The sequence below is a fragment of the Phyllostomus hastatus genome, unplaced genomic scaffold (assembly GCF_019186645.2).
Source record: "Phyllostomus hastatus isolate PE091 unplaced genomic scaffold, TTU_PhHast_1.1 phas_scaffold_55, whole genome shotgun sequence".
NCBI classification, from domain to species: domain Eukaryota; kingdom Metazoa; phylum Chordata; class Mammalia; order Chiroptera; family Phyllostomidae; genus Phyllostomus; species Phyllostomus hastatus.
In genome coordinates this window covers 4,382,424-4,400,543 of record NW_025334035.1, presented here as the reverse complement: position 1 = coordinate 4,400,543, position 18,120 = coordinate 4,382,424, and the positions used below count along the sequence as shown (strand labels likewise).

The window sequence follows — 18,120 nt, the reverse complement described above, 5'->3', positions numbered from 1 at the left end:
GTGGTGTCTGTTCTGAGATCTTTTCTTAACTAGTGGGAAAGGTATTGGATCTGCAGGTTTAACCAGAAGGTTGAGAAGGTAACATTGGGAAGGAACTGAGCTTTCCTGGAGGGCTGACCTTGGACAGGGCAAAGTGTGATTCCCAAAGTGGCCACAGCGGGGCACCAAGCAACTTCAAGCGTGGTTAATGGGAAGTGTTGATGATTCCTGTGTCACACCCTGGTGGACCCTGAGGTCTAGGTTTTCCAGCTTTCCCTCCTCCATTGCCTGAGGGTATGCTCTTGCTGTTTGTTGGGTCCCTTTTACCCCTTAATTTAACGCCCAGACACTGCAGTCGCTTCTGTATCCATTTACACCTCTATCTAAAGTAAATGGCCAACTTCGGTAAAGCATCTCTTCCCCTTAGTGCTTAGCACAGTCCAGCATCCAGAAGGGGTTAATACTAAACAAATTGGCCCTTACCCCTGCACTCTGTTATCAGACTCGTGACACTAGTTCAGGATGCCCCTGATATGGCACCCTAGTATTGTCCCCAGGTGCTTTAATAATGAGTATAGCCTAGATAGGGTTTCCCAAGCTTATCAGTTCCTCAGAACTACCTGGAATTCTTTGAAAATAGATTTTTAGGCACCTTCCCTGGAGATTCTGATTCAGCAGTTTAAGGGGCTGAGATGATTTTTATAATTACAGTTACCAGTGTTCACCATTTTTTAAGGGTTTATGACAAATATTCCCATCAGTGCTCAGGACTTTTTCGTATTTAATCTACTTAATACTTACAAGGTTTAGGGTTTCCACAGGTACTAGGACCTGCTTTCTTTATAGTGCTAGGGACCTGGGTTCAAATCTTGGCCCCATTATTGACGAGTATGTTAATCTGGACAGATTATGTAACCTTTCTGATAAGAACAGATAGGACACTTGATTTTAGCCAGAAGGAGGAGAAGCGGTATGTAACCTTTCTGGATCTCAGTCTCATTTGTGAGGCAGTGGGTACTAAGGAAGCCGGCCTCCTCTGGGTTTGTGAGAAGCGCCTGAGTCCATAGAAAATCTAGGAGCCTGCTGTCATCATCTTTACCCCCATGGTGGCACTGAGATCTGAAGACAGAGCTCTTCGCCCTATTCGCACCTTCCAGCTTCTGGGAGCCTCAGGGACTCAGGGCAGGAGTCTCAGCTCTAGGGACGGCGGTGGCAGGGTGCAGTAGCTGCGGCTTTCAAGCTGACACTGATTCCTCCCAGGGTCTCGCCTGTATCAGAACCATTGCTGCACGCTGCAGCCACATCAGCGCATGCGCACAGGTCACACTTCCTGCGCCTGCGCAGACTCTACAGCCTTCAGTGCAGTGTCGTCAAGGAAAATCCCCAGCTTCTAGGTAAACAAGTTGCCGCGTGAGACCGCCTGCACGTGTCCGCTACAGCTCCGAGACCTCTCAGCCTATGAGAAAGTTTGGAGGGCTGGACCGGCATTCGCGTCACGTCTCTAGGCAAGTGGGGGGACATTGCCACAGCCAATATGAACTTCGGAAGTGGATGGGGGAGCGGCTTTCTGTCAATCAACGCGCACTGTGGGCGGCCCGCCCGCACGTGGACCTGTCACTGAGGATTGGTAAAGTGACTAATGAGATGATGACGGGCCGCAGGCTGCACCAATGGTGGCTATGGGGAGGTCTGGCGAAGGCACGCGGCGCGGGGCATGGATCCGCACCCTTAGGCCAATAAGCTTGAGGGGCGTGGCATCCCAGCTGGTGGGCGGGCCCGAAGGAGCAAGTCCCAGTCGCTGTGGCCCTAGTTGGAAGAGGTTGGACACCTGCGTGCTTGACAAGCGGTGAGTGCTCAGAGGTAGGGGGAGATGAGTGGTGGTGAGTTTTTCTGGAGTGGTGTGTTCTGTCAATTGGGGTGTTAATGGAGTGTGTGTGTGGGGGGGAGGGGTTGGGGGAGGGCGTGGGGATCCTGGGAATGCATGATTGCCGCGGTGGGAGCCCTGATCCTTCTGGGGAATAGAGACCAAGACTCAGCACTGGCGGGACAGGGGTGGGGGCTAGGGAGTGTCCCCGAGATCCGATCCTTCACTGCCCTAGGGCACCTGGACCATTGACTGCCAGGGAGGTGGGAATCAGAAGCTCTCAGCGACCTGAGGGAGCTGAGACCCCTGCTCCCAAGGAGGTACAGGGTCGGGGTTTCTGTGAGAGTGGGGGACGTTCCAGTGCATGACTGCTGTCTGGGTATGTGCCTTAAGCACTTAAAAGAGGCAGGGGTTCTGAGGCTGCAGGGATGCCCTGGTAGGGCAGGTAGGAGGATTCAAAAGGTTTGACATTTTGATGATTTGTGTGACCCTGAGCCAGTCATATTACAGCTCTGGATGTCTTATGTGTAAAGGGGAGCCATCCTTGGGAGTAAAGGTGAGGTAGCAACTGTTGGATCCTGAAAGGGAGGATGGTGTTGTACAGACTGGCTGTGCACATGTCTTCCTAAGCCCCTGAAGGTGAGGAGGAACTAACAGGGTACTCTGGTAACTGTAAAAACACCTAGGCCTGTAGGAAAGGTGGAAGAGTGATGAAGTTGGGGATCCTAGGACATCACTGGGGCTGGTAGCTGCTAGGATGATCTCAAGGACTTTGTGAGCATGTGAAAACTGGGCTGTGATGGCTGGAAATGTGTAGGGAGTGCACACTGAATGTCCTAAATGAGAGGAGGGGTTGGATGGAGTCTGTGTTCCAGACACCAAACTCAATTGCCTGGACATTTGAGAGGTTTAGGTTCCCCAGTGCTACGTAACCCTTCACAAGTTCCAGCACGACAAGCCATTATCAGAGGTCATATTTGAACTCTGGGCTCTATTTGTTAAGAGCCTGAGAACATATTATGAGGCAATTTAGTCAACTTCAGTAACTCGTGAGCCTTAGTAAGTCCTTGTGGAATGGGGAGAGTAATACCCTTCTCACAGGGCTGTTCTGGGAATTAAATAAAATAATGTATGTATGAAAGTGCTAAACACAATGCCTGGGTCATGTTTTTAAAATTATTTAGCTGAAAAATGCCTATAGGCTGACAAAACAACAGTGAGGAGGTGAGAGATTTATATGAATTTTTTGCTTAGGAATTATTCTCACATTTGCAAGTTTTTCTGCAAGTTTTGATGACTCCCTCTGCATTTTCCTCTTCCTGGTTCTGGTCTTCAGGCACCTGCTCAAATCCCTCATTCCATCCTTTTATTCCTCTCCCAGGAGCCAGGCCCTAGGCTGAACCACTTGCTGTCCCAGTTCGGTTTCCTCATCCTAGACCCATTCTCCTCCCTTCCCCTCCTCCCTCTTTGCCATGGTAACGAGAAATTCAGGCTCCGAAGGGGGCCTTTGAAAGAGCAAAGGTGCGTGTTCTCTCACAAAACCTGGGCCTCCAGCTTCCCCACCCTTGCTGTTTGGAATTCGGCCGGCAAATGTGTACAGTTTGGGAGAGGGGGGAAGCCAGTGCCAAGAGCTGTAGGAACAAGCCTAGGGGAGGGCGAAGCGTGTCTAGAAGAGAACCAAACATAGGGGCGGGGGAGGGGGACCCCTTCCTTCTAATTCTCTCTCCAGGAATCTCTGGCTTTGGGACAGGACGGCTGTCGTTGGGTTGGGGGAGGCGCCTGGGTTTGTGCTTGTCCTGGGCTACCATCCAAGAGAACATGATGTTCCTTAGTGCGTTGGCCGCCGCCCTCGGGCTGGCCGCCATCCAAACCACTGCCTCCCCAGCCTCCCTGCCCCACATTCCCCCGCTTCCTCGCCCCGCCCCCTTCCTCAGCTTTGACGTCACCACTGCCTCCCGCCCCCTCTCCTCCATTGACGGCAGCAGGGCCTGGTTACTGTGGGGACCATGAGGCAGTACAACCAGAGCCGTGGGAGCAGGTGAGGGTTGCTGGAGCGCTGGACCCTTTTGTCTATGCAAGAAATAAAGATGGAGGTGGAGGTGGGAGAACAAGGACTGTCTATGTCAGGGCAGATTATTCCTAAATTCCTGAGGAGAACTGGGATGGAAGAAAAATTTTTTCCCGAGAAGAGGTGTCTGAAAACGAGACTAGGGACAGGGCCACAGTATGTGAGATGGGGGTACATTTTCAAGTAGAGAAGTCTGAAAATCCATGCTTTTAAGTCCTTTGTTTCCTTGCTTTGGTTTTTCTAGGTTATATAATTCCCCACCCCTCAGCTTTCCACAGAGCTTTCCCCCGACCCCTCAGTGAGGAACACCACTTTAAGGAAAGCTTAGGCCACATGACAGTGAGGGGAGTGCACTCACAGCTGATTATGTCCACATTACCTGGGGGGGGGCCTCTTCACTTGTCAACCACGCCTTCAAGGAGCCATGACAGAAGCTGCTTGTCACGGTCCTGGATGGAGTGGGTCTGTGTAACTGCAGCTCTCCTGGGCGCAGCCTGGCACTTCATCCTCCAAATCAGGCCCCTGTTCATTTTTTAGGATTCAGTGTTCTGCTCCCTCTTCTTTTAAAAAAAGTTGTGATTTTCAGCTACTTCCTCATTGGCTGAAGCCCCTTCCCCTCTCCTATCCTTTTTCATTTTTTAAATTTTTATTTATTGATTTTAGAGAGAGGAAAGGAGAAACATTGATTTGTTCCACTTATTTTTGCATTCAATTGTTGACTCTTGTATGCGCCTTGATGGGGTTCAAACCCACAAACTTGGCATATTGAAACAATGCTGTAATCAACTGAACTACACAATCCTTTTTTATTGACCACCTCCCATGTGTCAAGTTCTACTCTAGGGACTAGGAAATACAGTAGAGAGATGATGTCCTTGGCCTTCTCTTTTCCTAGTGGTGGGGATCTGAAGCCCTTGCACCCCACCTGTCACTGTCTAGTATCTCTCAGGCATTCCCTCCGCTCCCCTGTAACCCTGGATTTCTGGTCCCTCACTTTTGGGGCAGCCTTGAGGGCTGCTGTTTCCTTAAGAGAGAAGCACTAGTCACCCAGTAGGCTGCCCAGAGACCTTTTTTTCTGATTGGACATAGAAGCACCTGCCATTGTTCCCCTTCACAGCCCCTATTGGCTCTGGCTGCCCATTGTATTATTTGTATCCTTCACTCCCACACTCCCACCCCCACCCCGGCATGGATACTCAATTGCTTTCCTCCTAGCTGTCCAAGTATTTGAAGTGTCAGATGAAAGGGTTGTGTAAACCAGCTTTATTATGATGACAAGGATGGGGAAGGGAACCCAGGAAAGGTCAAGTCAGGTTTCTGTCTGTCCCCCTCCTTCCAGGGACCAGCTATCTCATTAATCTTGGTTCACTCCCCAGGGTTTGCATTTCTGTTTCCCACCCCTAGCAAGGCCAAGGTATCCTGCAAGTTGGCTCAGTTCACTCACTAAGTGAACATTTCTTAAACACCTACTGCGGCCAGAGCATTGTCCCGGAAGAGGGACAGTTTAGTTCCCCTCCCCTCCCTTTCAGTATTCACTGTACAAGGCGTCCTGCACCCAAAGCCTGGGCGGTGGTGTCTGGGGCCCTTCAGTTTAGTGCCAGCACCCAGATCCACGTGCGCCAGCGTGTGTGACACAGCCCTGACCTCAGTAGAGGCCAGTAGCCAATCAGGGACCAGGATTAGATCCTCAGCCAATTGAGGGCGGGGCCTGTGGCTCCCCGGTAGGAGACCAATGAGGGGCAGTGCCTGGCATTATGCAACCCGCCTCCTGGCCCCGCGGAGCTTCCACTCGGCTGCGGGCTACAACGGCGGGCAAGCTACCGAAGGGGACTCGCGCGGGACAGGTAGGCGTTTCCTTGACCATCCGGGGGCTGGTTACCAACCCCATACAGGACCGCCATTTCCAGCCTAATGTGCCGCTTTCGGCCTAGGCGCTCAGATGGCCCACCAATAATCCGTCTTCCATGCCGCGGTCCACTTGCTCTCTGCCCCCGGGGATCCAGGTGATCCTTGCAATCCCGCACTGGATGTCTGCACTTCTTGACCCTCTTACCTCCTGTTTGCTCTGCACTCCAGTTGTTCCGGTCCCACACCTGACTCTCAGCAGGCATGCCCCCTGCCGTCTTTCTTGTCACTCGGGGGTCTCCAGTTTTTCCTGAGTAGCAGGATCCCTCTGACTTTCCACGCTCCCTGCTCTCCCCCCTTAATCCCTGGCCCGGCGCCGGCCGTGATGTCAGCCCTTTTCGGGCTGGAACATCCCGTTCCCGGCTTTAGTTCCTGCTGTTGGCCACAGCCTTCCCTTTTCTCTTGGCGCTCAGAAAATGCTGGGGGGTTGGGGGTGTGGTTGGACCTGGAGTAGAGGAAGAAATATTCGTTGGCTGTTGTGCATCCCTGGCTCAGAGCTGAGTTTGTCTGCTTCGGATGGGGGCGGGGTGCTGTTGTCTAGAAAAGTAGCGGGCTGAGGGAAGAGAATTCCTGGGCCCCTGACAAAGGCAGGTGCTGGCTTCGGTTCTGGGGGTTAGGAGAGGGTGTAGGGGACGGAGAGGGTAAGGCTGTGTGCTAATAACCAGAATGACTCGGATCCAGGCGAGCATTAGGCTGTGGGGCTTTTGTGTGGAGGGCGGTGGCGGTTGTGTTTTGCCCTGGGGAGCAGGGCCAGTCTGCAGAACCCTGATGGGCTGCCTCTCTCGGGGTACTGAGGATGTACTCAAGGTGGGCGAACCCTGGCCACACCCGCCTGTGTGGGAGTAGGTAGATCCCCTTCTTCCACCGGGAAATGGGGGAGGGTCGCTCCTCCCCCCCTCCTGTGGTCCCTCCAGCAACCGCTGAGCTCAGCTGCTGACGTCAGTTTCCCTGGTGACCGTGGCGGTGGCGGAAGCGCATGGTGGGGCCGCGCATGTCCTTGCGCATGTGCGGCGGGGGTGGTGCCGCCCACAGATAAAATTAGTCCTGAGACCTAAATATAGGAGGCCACTGGCTCACCCCCTGCTCAGAGGCCTTGGAGTCTTAGGCACAGTGGGGGCCCGATGGGAATTTGGGGCTGGAAGGAGTCTAGACTTTGGCCCACAGCCGTAGTTCTAGTACACTGCTCAGGCTGTACTTACCCAGGCCACAGTGGCAAGGGATGAGCCCCTTCCCACCTCAAACCCCCTACCAGAATAAGAAACAGAACTACGTAAAGCTCCCTATTAGAAGCCGGGGTCCCAAGAGCGTGGGGACCAGTGCGGGTAGGGTCTGAGTGAGGCTGGCAGGTACTGTGAAGTTAACAGCCCAACTTTCTCTAAGCCATCTTTCTTGGTCTCCCTTTCCAGGTACTGGCTGTGGTTGAACTTTTCAATATCAGAGGCTTGGGTCCTCCACCTCACTCCCCTAGCCAGGCCTCTCGGCCCCCTTGTGCATCCAAGGTGGCCTCTCCGTCATCGCTGTTTTCTGTCTGCCCTTCCCATGGCCCAGACATGAGTGGCCCCCTAGAAGGGGCTGATGGGGGAGGGGACCCCAGGCCAGGGGAATCCTTTTGTCCTGGAGGGGCCCCATCCCCTGGGCCCCCACAGCACCGCTCTTGCCCTGGCCCCAGCTTGGCTGATGACACGGATGCCAACAGCAATGGTTCAAGTGGCAATGAGTCCAATGGGCCGGAGTCCAGAGGTGCATCTCAGCATAGCTCACATAGCTCTTCCTCTGGCAATGGCAAGGACTCAGCCCTGCTGGAGACCACTGAGAGCAGCAAGAGGTGTGTACAGATGTGTGTTACAGGGTCTGGGAGTGCTCTTAGGAGCAGGCTGGGCTAGGAGGAAGGCCCATGCTGCTAGTCATTTTCTCTTCATCTCAAGCCTGTTGCTTCTCCTTTAGCACAAACTCTCAGAGCCCCTCCCCACCCAGCAGTTCCATTGCCTATAGCCTCCTGAGTGCCAGCTCGGAGCAGGACAATCCATCTACCAGTGGATGCAGGTTTGTGGGGTAAGGGTTGGGGGAGAGGCGGGGGACCTGGGCCATGCTTTGAGGCTAATGCCGTACTCCCTCCCTTCCGGTGGGCCTTGCAGCAGTGAACAGTCAGCCCGTGCAAGGACCCAGAAGGAACTCATGACAGCATTGCGGGAGCTCAAGCTTCGGCTGCCGCCAGAACGCCGAGGCAAGGGCCGCTCTGGGACCCTGGCCACACTACAGTATGCGCTGGCCTGTGTCAAGCAGGTGCAAGGTGAGTGGTGCTTCCTAGGAGGGCAATGGCCAGGCCCTGGGCTACTGCAGTGGGGCCATCTCACTGAATGCCCCACTGCCCTCACCCTGTAGCTAACCAGGAATACTACCAGCAGTGGAGCCTGGAGGAGGGTGAGCCTTGTGCCATGGACATGTCTACCTATACTCTGGAGGAGCTGGAGCACATCACATCTGAATACACGCTTCGCAATCAGGTCAGCTGCAGCCTGGCCTCTCTGTCGTAACTCACCCTCATCCCTACTCCCATGGCTTCTGAATCTGCTTTTTCCTCACCCTCCTGCCCAGGATACCTTCTCCGTGGCTGTCTCCTTCCTGACAGGCCGAATTATCTACATTTCGGAGCAGGCAGGCATCCTGCTGCACTGTAAGCGGGATGTATTTCGGGGTGCCCGCTTCTCAGAGCTCCTGGCTCCCCAGGATGTGGGCGTCTTCTATGGTTCCACTGCCCCATCTCGCCTGCCCACCTGGGGCACTGGGGCTTCAGCAGGTGAGGTCCCCGAGTGCCTGCAGGGGGGATGAGCAGTCGTAGGAAGCTCCTTCTGTGAGGGACCAGGGGACCTGAGATATTCCTTATTGGGGTCTTCTCAGCCCAGGTAGGGTGTGGGAGCCTGTGCTCACCCCTCTCCTGGTCTGTCCCAGGTTCAGGCTTCAAGGACTTCACCCAGGAGAAGTCTGTCTTTTGCCGTATCAGGTAGGTGGGAGAAGTGGGAGAAGATCCCTTCCACTTTCCACACATCACCCTTCTTTACTGTGTGAGTAGAGGGTGGGTGGCCTTTCATTAATACTCCCTAACACCTTTTTTTTTCCCTTGCTAGAGGAGGTCCTGACCGGGATGCAGGGCCTCGGTACCAGCCATTTCGCCTCACCCCATATGTGACCAAAATCCGGGTCTCCGATGGGGCCCCGGCACAGCCATGCTGCTTGCTCATCGCAGAACGAATCCACTCGGGTTATGAAGGTGGGCAGGCCAGGGGCCTAGCTGGGGGTGAGGCAGGGCATAACTTTGGGAGGTGTGATTCAGCCCCTTGGAATTTTATAATAGAGAAGGTGTTATAAAGGTGAGGGTTTGAAGCCTCCTTTAGAAGTGGAGTTGGATGAGAGTTCTGAGCTAGGAGAGGGTAAAGCAGAGTGCCTTGTTCTTAGCCCATTACTAATATAGGACACAAGAGTGGTCCAGACCATCTTTGTAGGCCAAGAGGCCCAGGGAAGGGCTATGGGGAGGATTGCCAGCCGGCCTGATAGGGCCAGAGGAGCTGGACCATTTCAGATGAACTCCAGTGGCTACATTTTCTGTGCTCAGCTCCCCGGATCCCTCCAGACAAAAGGATCTTCACTACACGGCACACACCCAGCTGCCTCTTTCAGGATGTGGATGAAAGGTGAGGTCAGAACCTAGAGGAGAAGTGAGTGGCCAGGGCTGAGGCCATGGCCAGACTGATGCCTCCTCCCATTTCAGGGCTGCCCCATTGCTGGGCTACCTCCCCCAGGATCTTCTGGGGGCCCCAGTGCTCCTATTCCTGCACCCTGAAGACCGACCCCTCATGCTGGCCATCCACAAGAAGAGTGAGTTCCTCTCACCCTGCTCTTCCTTCCCAGCTGTCTGCAAGGCTTCTTAACGGATGCTCTTGTGACTATGTTTCTCAGTGCCTTGCTCTCCTGGATCTCCTACGGGGTGGCTCTCTGTCTTAGCTCTCCTTCCTGCTCTCCCACACTTTATTTCCCATTCCCTTCAGTCCTACAGCTGGCTGGCCAGCCCTTTGACCACTCTCCCATCCGCTTCTGTGCCCGTAATGGGGAATATGTCACCATGGACACCAGCTGGGCTGGCTTCGTGCACCCCTGGAGCCGCAAGGTGGCCTTTGTGTTGGGTCGCCACAAAGTACGAACGTAAGTGGGCTGTGACCCAGAGCTGGCATTGGATAGTGTGGGAGGGGGAAGGGTTCGACTCACCCTTTCCCACCTCGCAGGGCACCCCTGAATGAGGACGTGTTCACTCCCCCGGTCCCCAGCCCAGCCCTGTCCCTGGACTCTGATATTCAGGAACTGTCAGAGCAGATCCATCGGCTGCTGTTACAGGTGAGAGTTGAGGAGAGGGAGCTTGGGAGGTGAAGAAGAGGTGCGGTGCAAGGCTGTAGATCCCTAACCTGTTCCTTTCCGCCTCAGCCTGTACACAGCCCTAGCCCCGCGGGGCTCTGTGGAGTTGGTCCTGTGACTTCCCCAGGCCCTCTCTTCAGCCCTGGCTCCTCCAGTGATAGCAACGGGGGTGATGCCGAGGGGCCTGGGCCTCCTGCCCCGGTGAGTGTCCTCCTGTTTCACCCCTCCAGTGTCCCATTCCCCTGTCCTTAGAACCAGCATTGCCAGTCCCAGAGGAGCTCTGCTTCATCCTCTCTCCTTTTCTTTCTTTGCCCTGCTCTCATCATGGCCTCCACATCTCCTCACTGGTTCTTGTTGCACTGTGCCCTGGGCCCCAGACACTGGCCAGGACCCCTCCCAATGCTTCCTGCTGCCCTGCTCTGTCCCACAGGTGACCTTCCAGCAGATCTGTAAGGATGTCCATCTGGTGAAGCATCAAGGGCAGCAGCTTTTTATTGAGTCCCGGGCTCGGCCTCAGCCCCAGCCCCGCCTTCCTGGTGAGTTGGTGGGGGTGTGGCTGTGGGCGTAGGTGAGAGGTGAGACCAGGTGGTCTCCTGACCTTCACCCCAACCCAGAGGAGCTTTCGTCTCATTTTTCTCTCCTTGGATCAGCAGCTACAGGCACATTTAAGGCCAAGACCCTTCACTGCCAGTCCCCAGACCCAGAGCTGCAGGTGGACCCTGCTGTAGCCCAGCCCCCACAAGCCTTGGCCCCTGAGGAGGCTGAGAGGAAAGAAGCCTCCAGTTGCTCCTATCAGCAGATCAACTGCCTGGACAGCATCCTCAGGTAAGGCCAGTCTGGCACCTCTTCCTCTTGGGCACTGACCTTGCCTACCCCGGGCCCTGCCCTCATGTCTTCTGGGGCATCGCCAGGTACCTGGAGAGCTGCAACATCCCCAGCACGACCAAGCGTAAATGTGCCTCCTCCTCCTACACCACCTCCTCAGCCTCCGATGATGACAAGCAGAGGACAGGCCCAGTCCCTGTTGGGACCAAGAAAGGTGAAGACCTGGTGCATGCCCTGTTTCCACTACCCGGCTGCTGACCTCCCCTGTGTCTCTCCCCTTTTGCCTTGGGGTCCCCACCTCACTCTGCCCTGTCCCCCTCCCAGCCTCCAGATCTCCAGACCTCCTCCCTGCTGTCCATCCTTCCCCGTCTTCCCTGGGATTTCCTCTCCTGACCTCTGGTGGGGGCAGTTTTGTGGTAACTGGCACCATCTCTTTGCACAGATCCATTGGCAGTGCTGTCTGGGGAGGGGGCCACCCCTCAGAAGGAGCCGGTGGTAGGAGGTACCCTGAGCCCGCTCGCCCTAGCCAATAAGGCGGAGAGTGTGGTGTCTGTCACCAGTCAGTGTAGCTTCAGCTCCACCATCGTCCATGTGGGAGACAAGAAGCCCCCGGAGTCGGGTATGGGCTTGGAGTGAGGGGGCAGTGCCCGGGCTCCCCTTGGTCCCCTAGCCAGAGCTCCCTCCTGCTTGCCTTTTCCTGCCTCTTCTGGCCCTAATGGAGAGAAGGAGGCCTCCATTTTAGCTTGGAGCTGCTACTTCTTGCCTCCATCCCCACCAGGCTTTGCTGCTTTGTCTTTTCCCTGCCCTACTTCCTGTGTTCTTACTGTCAGTTCACACACAAAGTGTGGGTAGGGCGTTCCACCTGGGGTGTGACCACAGAGAGTCAGAAAAACCCTGTTGAAAAACCCTGAAGGGCATTGCCCTGGAAAATGTGGGAGGGAAGAGAAAGGGGTGGGCTTCCCTTCCAAAGAGAGTCATGGCACTGTCATCCTTGGGTAGTGCCACCAGAGGAGACTGAGTATCTTCTGCCATGCTGGGACAGCTTTGCATAAAGAGGGCCCAGAGCCAGTCCTCAGTGGGGAGGAGGGCAAGAGATACATACAGGGCCCAGGCTTGGCTGTGGGGCAGAGGCCAGGGGTTGGCTAAGCTGTTGGACAGGGAGGGTGTGGTGTGGTTGTGTTAACCCCTGAGGTGATTCCGATGACCTTTCCCCCTTCTCACCTTCCTCAGACATCATCATGATGGAGGACCTGCCTGGCCTGGCTCCAGGCCCAGTTCCCAGCCCAGCTCCTAGCCCCACAGTAGCCCCTGACCCAGCCCCAGATGCTTACCGCCCCGTGGGCCTGACCAAGGCCGTGCTGTCCCTGCACACACAGAAGGAGGAGCAGGCCTTCCTCAGCCGCTTCCGTGATCTCGGCAGGCTGCGTGGACTCAATGGCTCCTCCATGGCTCCCTCAGCCCCCGGAGAGCGAGGTAGCCACCCTTTATCTCTCCAGCCCTGTCCTCTGCCTGGTCTAGGACTAGACCAGTCAGGGGAGGGGGTTCTTGAGGGAGATGTTCCTGCTCCAGGGACCAGGCTGGTGTTTCCTGCACCACCAGAGCCCTGCCTCTCCCCAGTAGGCTGGGGTTCCAGGCTGCAGCTAGAGAAGGGCAGCTTGGGGGGCTGGCACTGAGACAGGCAGGAGGAGGAGGTACCTTGCTCCAGGTAAGCTGCTTCAGGTCCAGCCTGGGGGCAAGGGTAGAAAGTATGCCTACTTAGACTCAGTTGTCACCAATTAAGAGATCTATATGGACTCTGGGCCAAATACAGGCAAGAGGGCTGGAACAACTCTGGCTGGGGCCGGGCTTCAAGGGCAGGTAGCAACCCAGCAGATACCTGAAGGAGGCTTCCTGTAGGCAGATGCAGGGGTCTGAGCTAGGCAGAGTGTGCCCTGACTGGCAGAAGGAGCACCAACATTGGCAGTGCCTGAGGAAGTTTGGCACATGGACTGAAGCCTTCCACCCGTTCGTTTGTGGACCCACCCTGCTCCTCCCATCTGCCAGTGTGCATGTCTCTTCTGCGCACCTCCGACTCATTCCCTCATGTAACATCCTTCTCCCCTCCTTTCTCAATAAATCTCCCTGTCCCTGCCTCCTGTGATTCTTCCCTGAAGGTTACCATGTCCCCAGAGCCCCCTCCGTTCTGTGTGGTCTGGGAAGCTAGACTCTAGGGCCTTCACCTGCCCTCTCCCTGGTTAGAACGGCAGGGCAGTAGAGGTGGCAGGGGCACTCGGTCCCAGGTTGAGGCCCTTGCTAACCCTGGTTTCTCCCCACAGGCTGCCACCATGGCCCCACAACCCCCAGCCGCCGACACCACTGCCGATCTAAAGCCAAGCGCTCACGTCACCACCAGGCCCCCCGAGTCGAATCCCCCTGCTTTGTCTCCCACCCCTCACCTGTTCCACCCTCTGCCTCCTGGCCCCCAGCACCAGCTGCTGCTCCCTTCCCAGCTGTGGTCCAGCCCTATCCCCTCCCAGTGTTCTCTCCCCGAGGTGGCCCCCAGCCTCTTGCCCCTGCCCCCACATCTGTGCCCCCTGCAGCTTTCCCTGCCCCCCTGGTGACCCCAGTTGTGGCCTTGGTGCTGCCTAACTATCTGTATCCCACCCCATCCAGCTATCCCTATGGGGTACCTCAGACTCCTGCAGAGGGGCCTCCTACTCCTGCCTCCCACTCCCCTTCTCCATCCCTGCCCCCACCACCCCCGAGCCCCCCGCACCGCTCGGACTCTCCACTGTTCAACTCAAGATGCAGCTCCCCACTCCAGCTAAATCTGCTGCAGCTTGAGGAGCCCCCCCGTGTTGAGGGGGGTGCTGTTGCAGGGGGCCCTGTGAGCAGTGCTGGGCCCCTGCCTCCTAATGAGGAGGTGGTTGAGCCAGAGGCCAGACTGGTGAGCACTGATCCCCCTATGTCCTCTTACAGTCTTCACGCAGCCCTCCCCCCTTGCTCCTCCACTGCGCGCTTTTCTTGCCTTCTGCCTATCTGGTGTCTCCATCTCCACAAGATGGTGTAGGGAGGTGGGAGACCCCAGCTGAATTTCTGAATAAGGTAGAAACCAGCTGCCTCATCTGTAAAGGGAGCCAATAACTTCTAAGTGCATCTGACACTTGGAAATGGTCCAGCGTCATGTCCCTACGCTTCACCTGCTCTCTCATTCTGGTCCCACTGTCATGGAGTGGGATCAGAGACCACCTGGGTTTGTGTGCCCCCCCAACCAGTGGAAACAGTTGAAGGGAAACCCAGGTGTTGACCCCTTAATTTCTCCTCATTTCCTTCCTTTCCCCCTCCTCTAGGTGGAGGTAACTGAGTCCTCCAATCAGGATGCACTTTCAGGCTCCAGTGATCTCCTGGAGTTGTTGCTGCAAGAAGACTCTCGCTCTGGCACAGGCTCTGCTGCCTCGGGCTCCTTGGGATCTGGCTTGGGCTCTGGGTCTGGTTCAGGCTCCCATGAGGGGGGCAGCACCTCAGCCAGTATCACACGTGAGTGCCCCACCCCCCTACCTCCCTGGGTAGGACAGTGACTGGGGAGCTAGGAGGCCAGGCACCATGTTGGATGAGCAGCCTGGGCCCATGTCCTGCCTCCTGAGGACAGTGGGGGGACACGTATGTGGCCTTGAGGGAGGCTTTGCAGTGTCCCAGGGATGGGAGCCCTGGCTGGCCTGACATTGTTGGCTGGCCCCCTGCTTCACAGGCAGCAGTCAGAGCAGCCACACAAGCAAGTACTTCGGCAGCATAGACTCTTCTGAGGCTGAGGCTGGGGCTGCCCGGGCCAGGGCTGAGCCTGGGGACCAGGTCATTAAGTACGTGCTCCAGGACCCCATCTGGCTACTCATGGCCAACGCTGACCAGCGTGTCATGATGACCTACCAGGTGCCCTCCAGGTGAGGAGTTTGAGGCCTCCTTGGCCACCCTCACTCCGCAGCTAATTTGGGGTTTTCTGGGGCTGGCTCTGCTCTGTGGCTTTCTATCTCATCCCCTGCCTTTTGGAGCCCCCCTCATCAGTTCCTCCAAGACTGAGGACAGCTTCCCTGGTCTTAGAAGCCCTGAACTCTGCCCTGGCTGGTGTGGCTCAGTGGATTGAGTGCCAGTTCAATTCTCAGCCAGGGCTAGATTGTGGGCCAGGTCCCAGGCTGGGAGCATACCAAAGGCAACTAATCAGTGTATCTCTTGCACATCGATGTTTCTCTTCTTGTCTTACTCTCTCCCTTTCCTTCTGTCTGAAAATAAATAAATAAAAATTAAAAAAAGCTCTGAACTCCCAGAGCACCAATTCAGAGGAGGAGCATGAGGCAATGGATGTGGAGTTGTGGTAGAGGAAAAATGCCAGCTTCATGGGCCCTGCTCTCCCCTCTGAGTCTTTGCCCTCTGAACCCCTTCCCTGGGCAGGGACGTAGCCTCTGTGCTGAAGCAGGACCGAGAACGGCTCCGAGCCATGCAGAAACAGCAGCCTCGGTTTTCGGAGGACCAGCGGAGGGAACTGGGTGCTGTGCACTCCTGGATCCGGAAGGGTCAGCTGCCTCGAGTCCTTGATGTGATGGTGAGAGGAGAAGTCTGGGCTGAGAGGGAGGAGAAAGAATTGAGCTCAAGTCAAAAGGATAGAGATTAAGGGCTGACACCCTTTATGTCATTGGATCATCCTGAAGGATGGTGATTCCACTAAGTTTGCTGCTGGGTTACATAGTATTAAACCACATGAATTTTTGTAGACCTTTTCTGGACCAATTCTGTGCTAATGTACATCATGACTTTTCCATAGTAGGATCTAGATACACGGAGTACAGTGCATTTTCCAATCTTGACCCCATGTGTGTCTTTGTGGACTAGTGTTTCTTCCAAGTACATTTTGGGAAGTCTCTTGGGCTGGGGAACAAAGGAGCTGGGATAGCAGATCATCAGTGACAGAACCTTGCCTGACTCACGCATTCCCTTTTTCTCTCCAAGGCCTGTGTGGACTGCGGTAGTAGTGCCCAAGACCCTGGCCACCCTGATGACCCACTCTTCTCAGGACTGGATGGATTGGGGCTGGAGCCCATGGAGGAGGGTGGAGGTGAAGGTAGTGGTGGTTGTGAAGATGAGGGTGAAGAGGCCCAGGCCCAAGCTGGGGCGGGGGTCTCAGGCTCCCAGGACCTGGCCATGGAAGAGGAGGAGCAAGGTGAGAGCTCGTCTAGTCCAGCCTTACCTGCCACAGAAAATGGCACCAGCTAGACTACATTTTGGGGCCACCCCCAGGAGTGCATGAGAAGCTTCCTTCTTCCACACCTAACTCTCAGAACTCAGATGTGGCTGGACCAACCAATAGGAAACTGCCCCAGATTCTCCTGCTATGGGGGCTGGACCCCCATCACCAGCCCAGGATCCAGGTGCTGCCTCTGACCTCTGAGGGAATAGAAGGTAGAACTCTCCAGAGAAGCTTCATCTCCCACTGCTGGTGAAGAGACCTTCCTTCCCTGGACAGAGTTGCTGACAGGCTGCTGAAGTGGTCTCTTCAAGTCCCAGCTGAGACCTAGTCCTGGTCCCTGAGGGTTGGGGCTGCACTTATTTATTGAGGGAGGCAGTCCTCTCTCCTACCTCCTCCCCAGATGGGAGGAGGAGGGCCTGAGGCCCAAGCAGGAGCCAGTGGTCCAAACCCCTAGCTGCTCCAGGGTGGGGGCGGTTGGTGGACCATGGAGTCCCTGGTGCTGCCCCTCAGGTGGGACCCAGGTGTTCTCAGCTGTACCCTCTACCGATGACATTTGTGTTTTTGATATTGTGTCTGTTAATATTTTTTTAATACAAAAACAAACAAAAAACCAAACCCAGGACTTTGTGGAATAAAGTTTGTAGGTTGAGTGAGGTGCGGTCTTTGTGGGGAGGTGTGGCCCTGCTCCCTGGAGGGTGGTGGTGAGAGTGTGCAATTCCTAGCCCCCTTCTCCCCACATCCTTTCCAGCTGAAGGGCCTTGCTGAGCTTGCTAAATCTCCACCTAATTCAAACCCTGCTCTCACCTCTAATATGACCTTAGCTGCATTTGTCTAGGGATGGAGACATGCGGAGCAACTTGTGGCTAAGGGCGTCAGTCCCCAACCTTTTTAGTACCAGGGACAGGTTTCGTGGAAGACAGTTTATCCACGGACCAGCGGTGGGTGGGATGGTTTGGGGATGAATCAAGTGCACTACATTCAAGCTCACCTGTTGCAGTGCTGCTTAGTTCTTAACAGGTCTGCCTCCCAGAGGTTGGGGATCCCTGGCTAAGGGCTTACTTAGGCAAGCTCCATTGTGGGTTATGGTGCCTGAGTGAGGGGGGAAACCCCGTTAACCTGAGTGTTGCAGGCCTTTGGCTTTTTTGTGTGTGTGTGTGTCTTGTCAGCACACAGGAAAAGGCCCGAGGGTGTCTAGGTGACTAGGAGAGCAGGAGTCACACACACCCATGCATGGTCAAGTTGGCCCGCAAAAGTGTGGATGGAGGGGTGGAGCATTAACTTTCTGGTTCAGATCACAGAACCTAGGAAGGGAAGGGGGAACTGGAAGGGATCAGTTACTGAAGGCTTTGGATCAGCCATTGTTCTGTAATTATTTGTCACTGGCCGCCTAAGTAGTCCCTCTCACTGGCTGCTGCCTAAGTAGTCCATCTATCTGTAGATGTTAGCACTGGCTTGGGTGGTTAAAGTGCCTGTCCGTAGTAAACACAAGATCCTGGATTCCAGCAGTACCCGAGCCAGTTGACAGTGGTGCATTATTGCTGAGGGGCCAACGCATTTCCGCCTCTTCCAAAGGGCCTTTCTTAGTGCAATTATCAAAAAATTCTTACCAAGTCAAATTCTTTGAACTTCCGTGGCCGTGCTCTATCAGTGTGCATCTGTAGGCTGATTCCCACTTCCCCTCCATGCCCTAGGTTGAAGTGGGCATCCTTTGCCTTCAAGGGTGTAGGGCCCTGCCCTCGGATTTTGGCTTATTTTGTTGGGGCTGTATTTGGCTCCGGGTGAGGAGGGGGGAAAGGAAAGTTGCCCCCAAGGGCTGCTGATGGCTAATGCAAAGCAGACACAGTCAGCAGCACCCATCCA

At 55.4% G+C, this 18,120-nt stretch overlaps 1 protein-coding gene across 5 annotated transcripts; it reads left to right on the top strand.

Annotated features, from left to right (window-relative positions):
* The first annotated feature begins 1,673 nt into the window (after positions 1-1,673).
* On the top strand, positions 1,674-16,875 carry PER1 (period circadian regulator 1). Of its 5 annotated transcripts, none has more exons than XM_045824261.1 (23): positions 1,674-1,825; positions 7,223-7,641; positions 7,761-7,859; positions 7,952-8,106; positions 8,199-8,320; positions 8,412-8,613; positions 8,766-8,817; positions 8,942-9,084; positions 9,427-9,505; positions 9,583-9,689; positions 9,860-10,013; positions 10,094-10,202; positions 10,290-10,421; positions 10,651-10,756; positions 10,871-11,045; positions 11,132-11,259; positions 11,488-11,664; positions 12,276-12,518; positions 13,361-13,971; positions 14,375-14,561; positions 14,773-14,962; positions 15,468-15,618; positions 16,023-16,875. In XM_045824261.1, the coding sequence occupies exons 2-23, from the start codon at positions 7,367-7,369 to the stop codon at positions 16,284-16,286; spliced, it is 3,861 nt and encodes a 1,286-aa protein (XP_045680217.1). In that variant the 5' UTR covers positions 1,674-1,825; positions 7,223-7,366; the 3' UTR covers positions 16,287-16,875. The 5 variants fall into 5 exon arrangements, with proteins under 5 accessions (XP_045680217.1, XP_045680218.1, XP_045680220.1 ...); XM_045824262.1 differs by having other exon boundaries at positions 1,773-1,839; XM_045824264.1 differs by lacking the exon at positions 1,674-1,825 and adding an exon at positions 1,827-1,859.
* Positions 16,876-18,120: the final 1,245 nt, after the last annotated feature.

Coding starts and splice junctions, on each gene's coding strand:
- PER1 (XM_045824259.1), top strand. CDS start 5,666: ATGCAACCCGCCTCCTGGCCCCGCGGAGCTTCCACTCGGCTGCGGGCT. Junction 8,107..8,198: donor CTGTGTCAAGCAGGTGCAAG/GTGAGTGGTGCT, acceptor CTCACCCTGTAG/CTAACCAGGAATACTACCAG. Junction 8,321..8,411: donor AATACACGCTTCGCAATCAG/GTCAGCTGCAGC, acceptor CCTCCTGCCCAG/GATACCTTCTCCGTGGCTGT.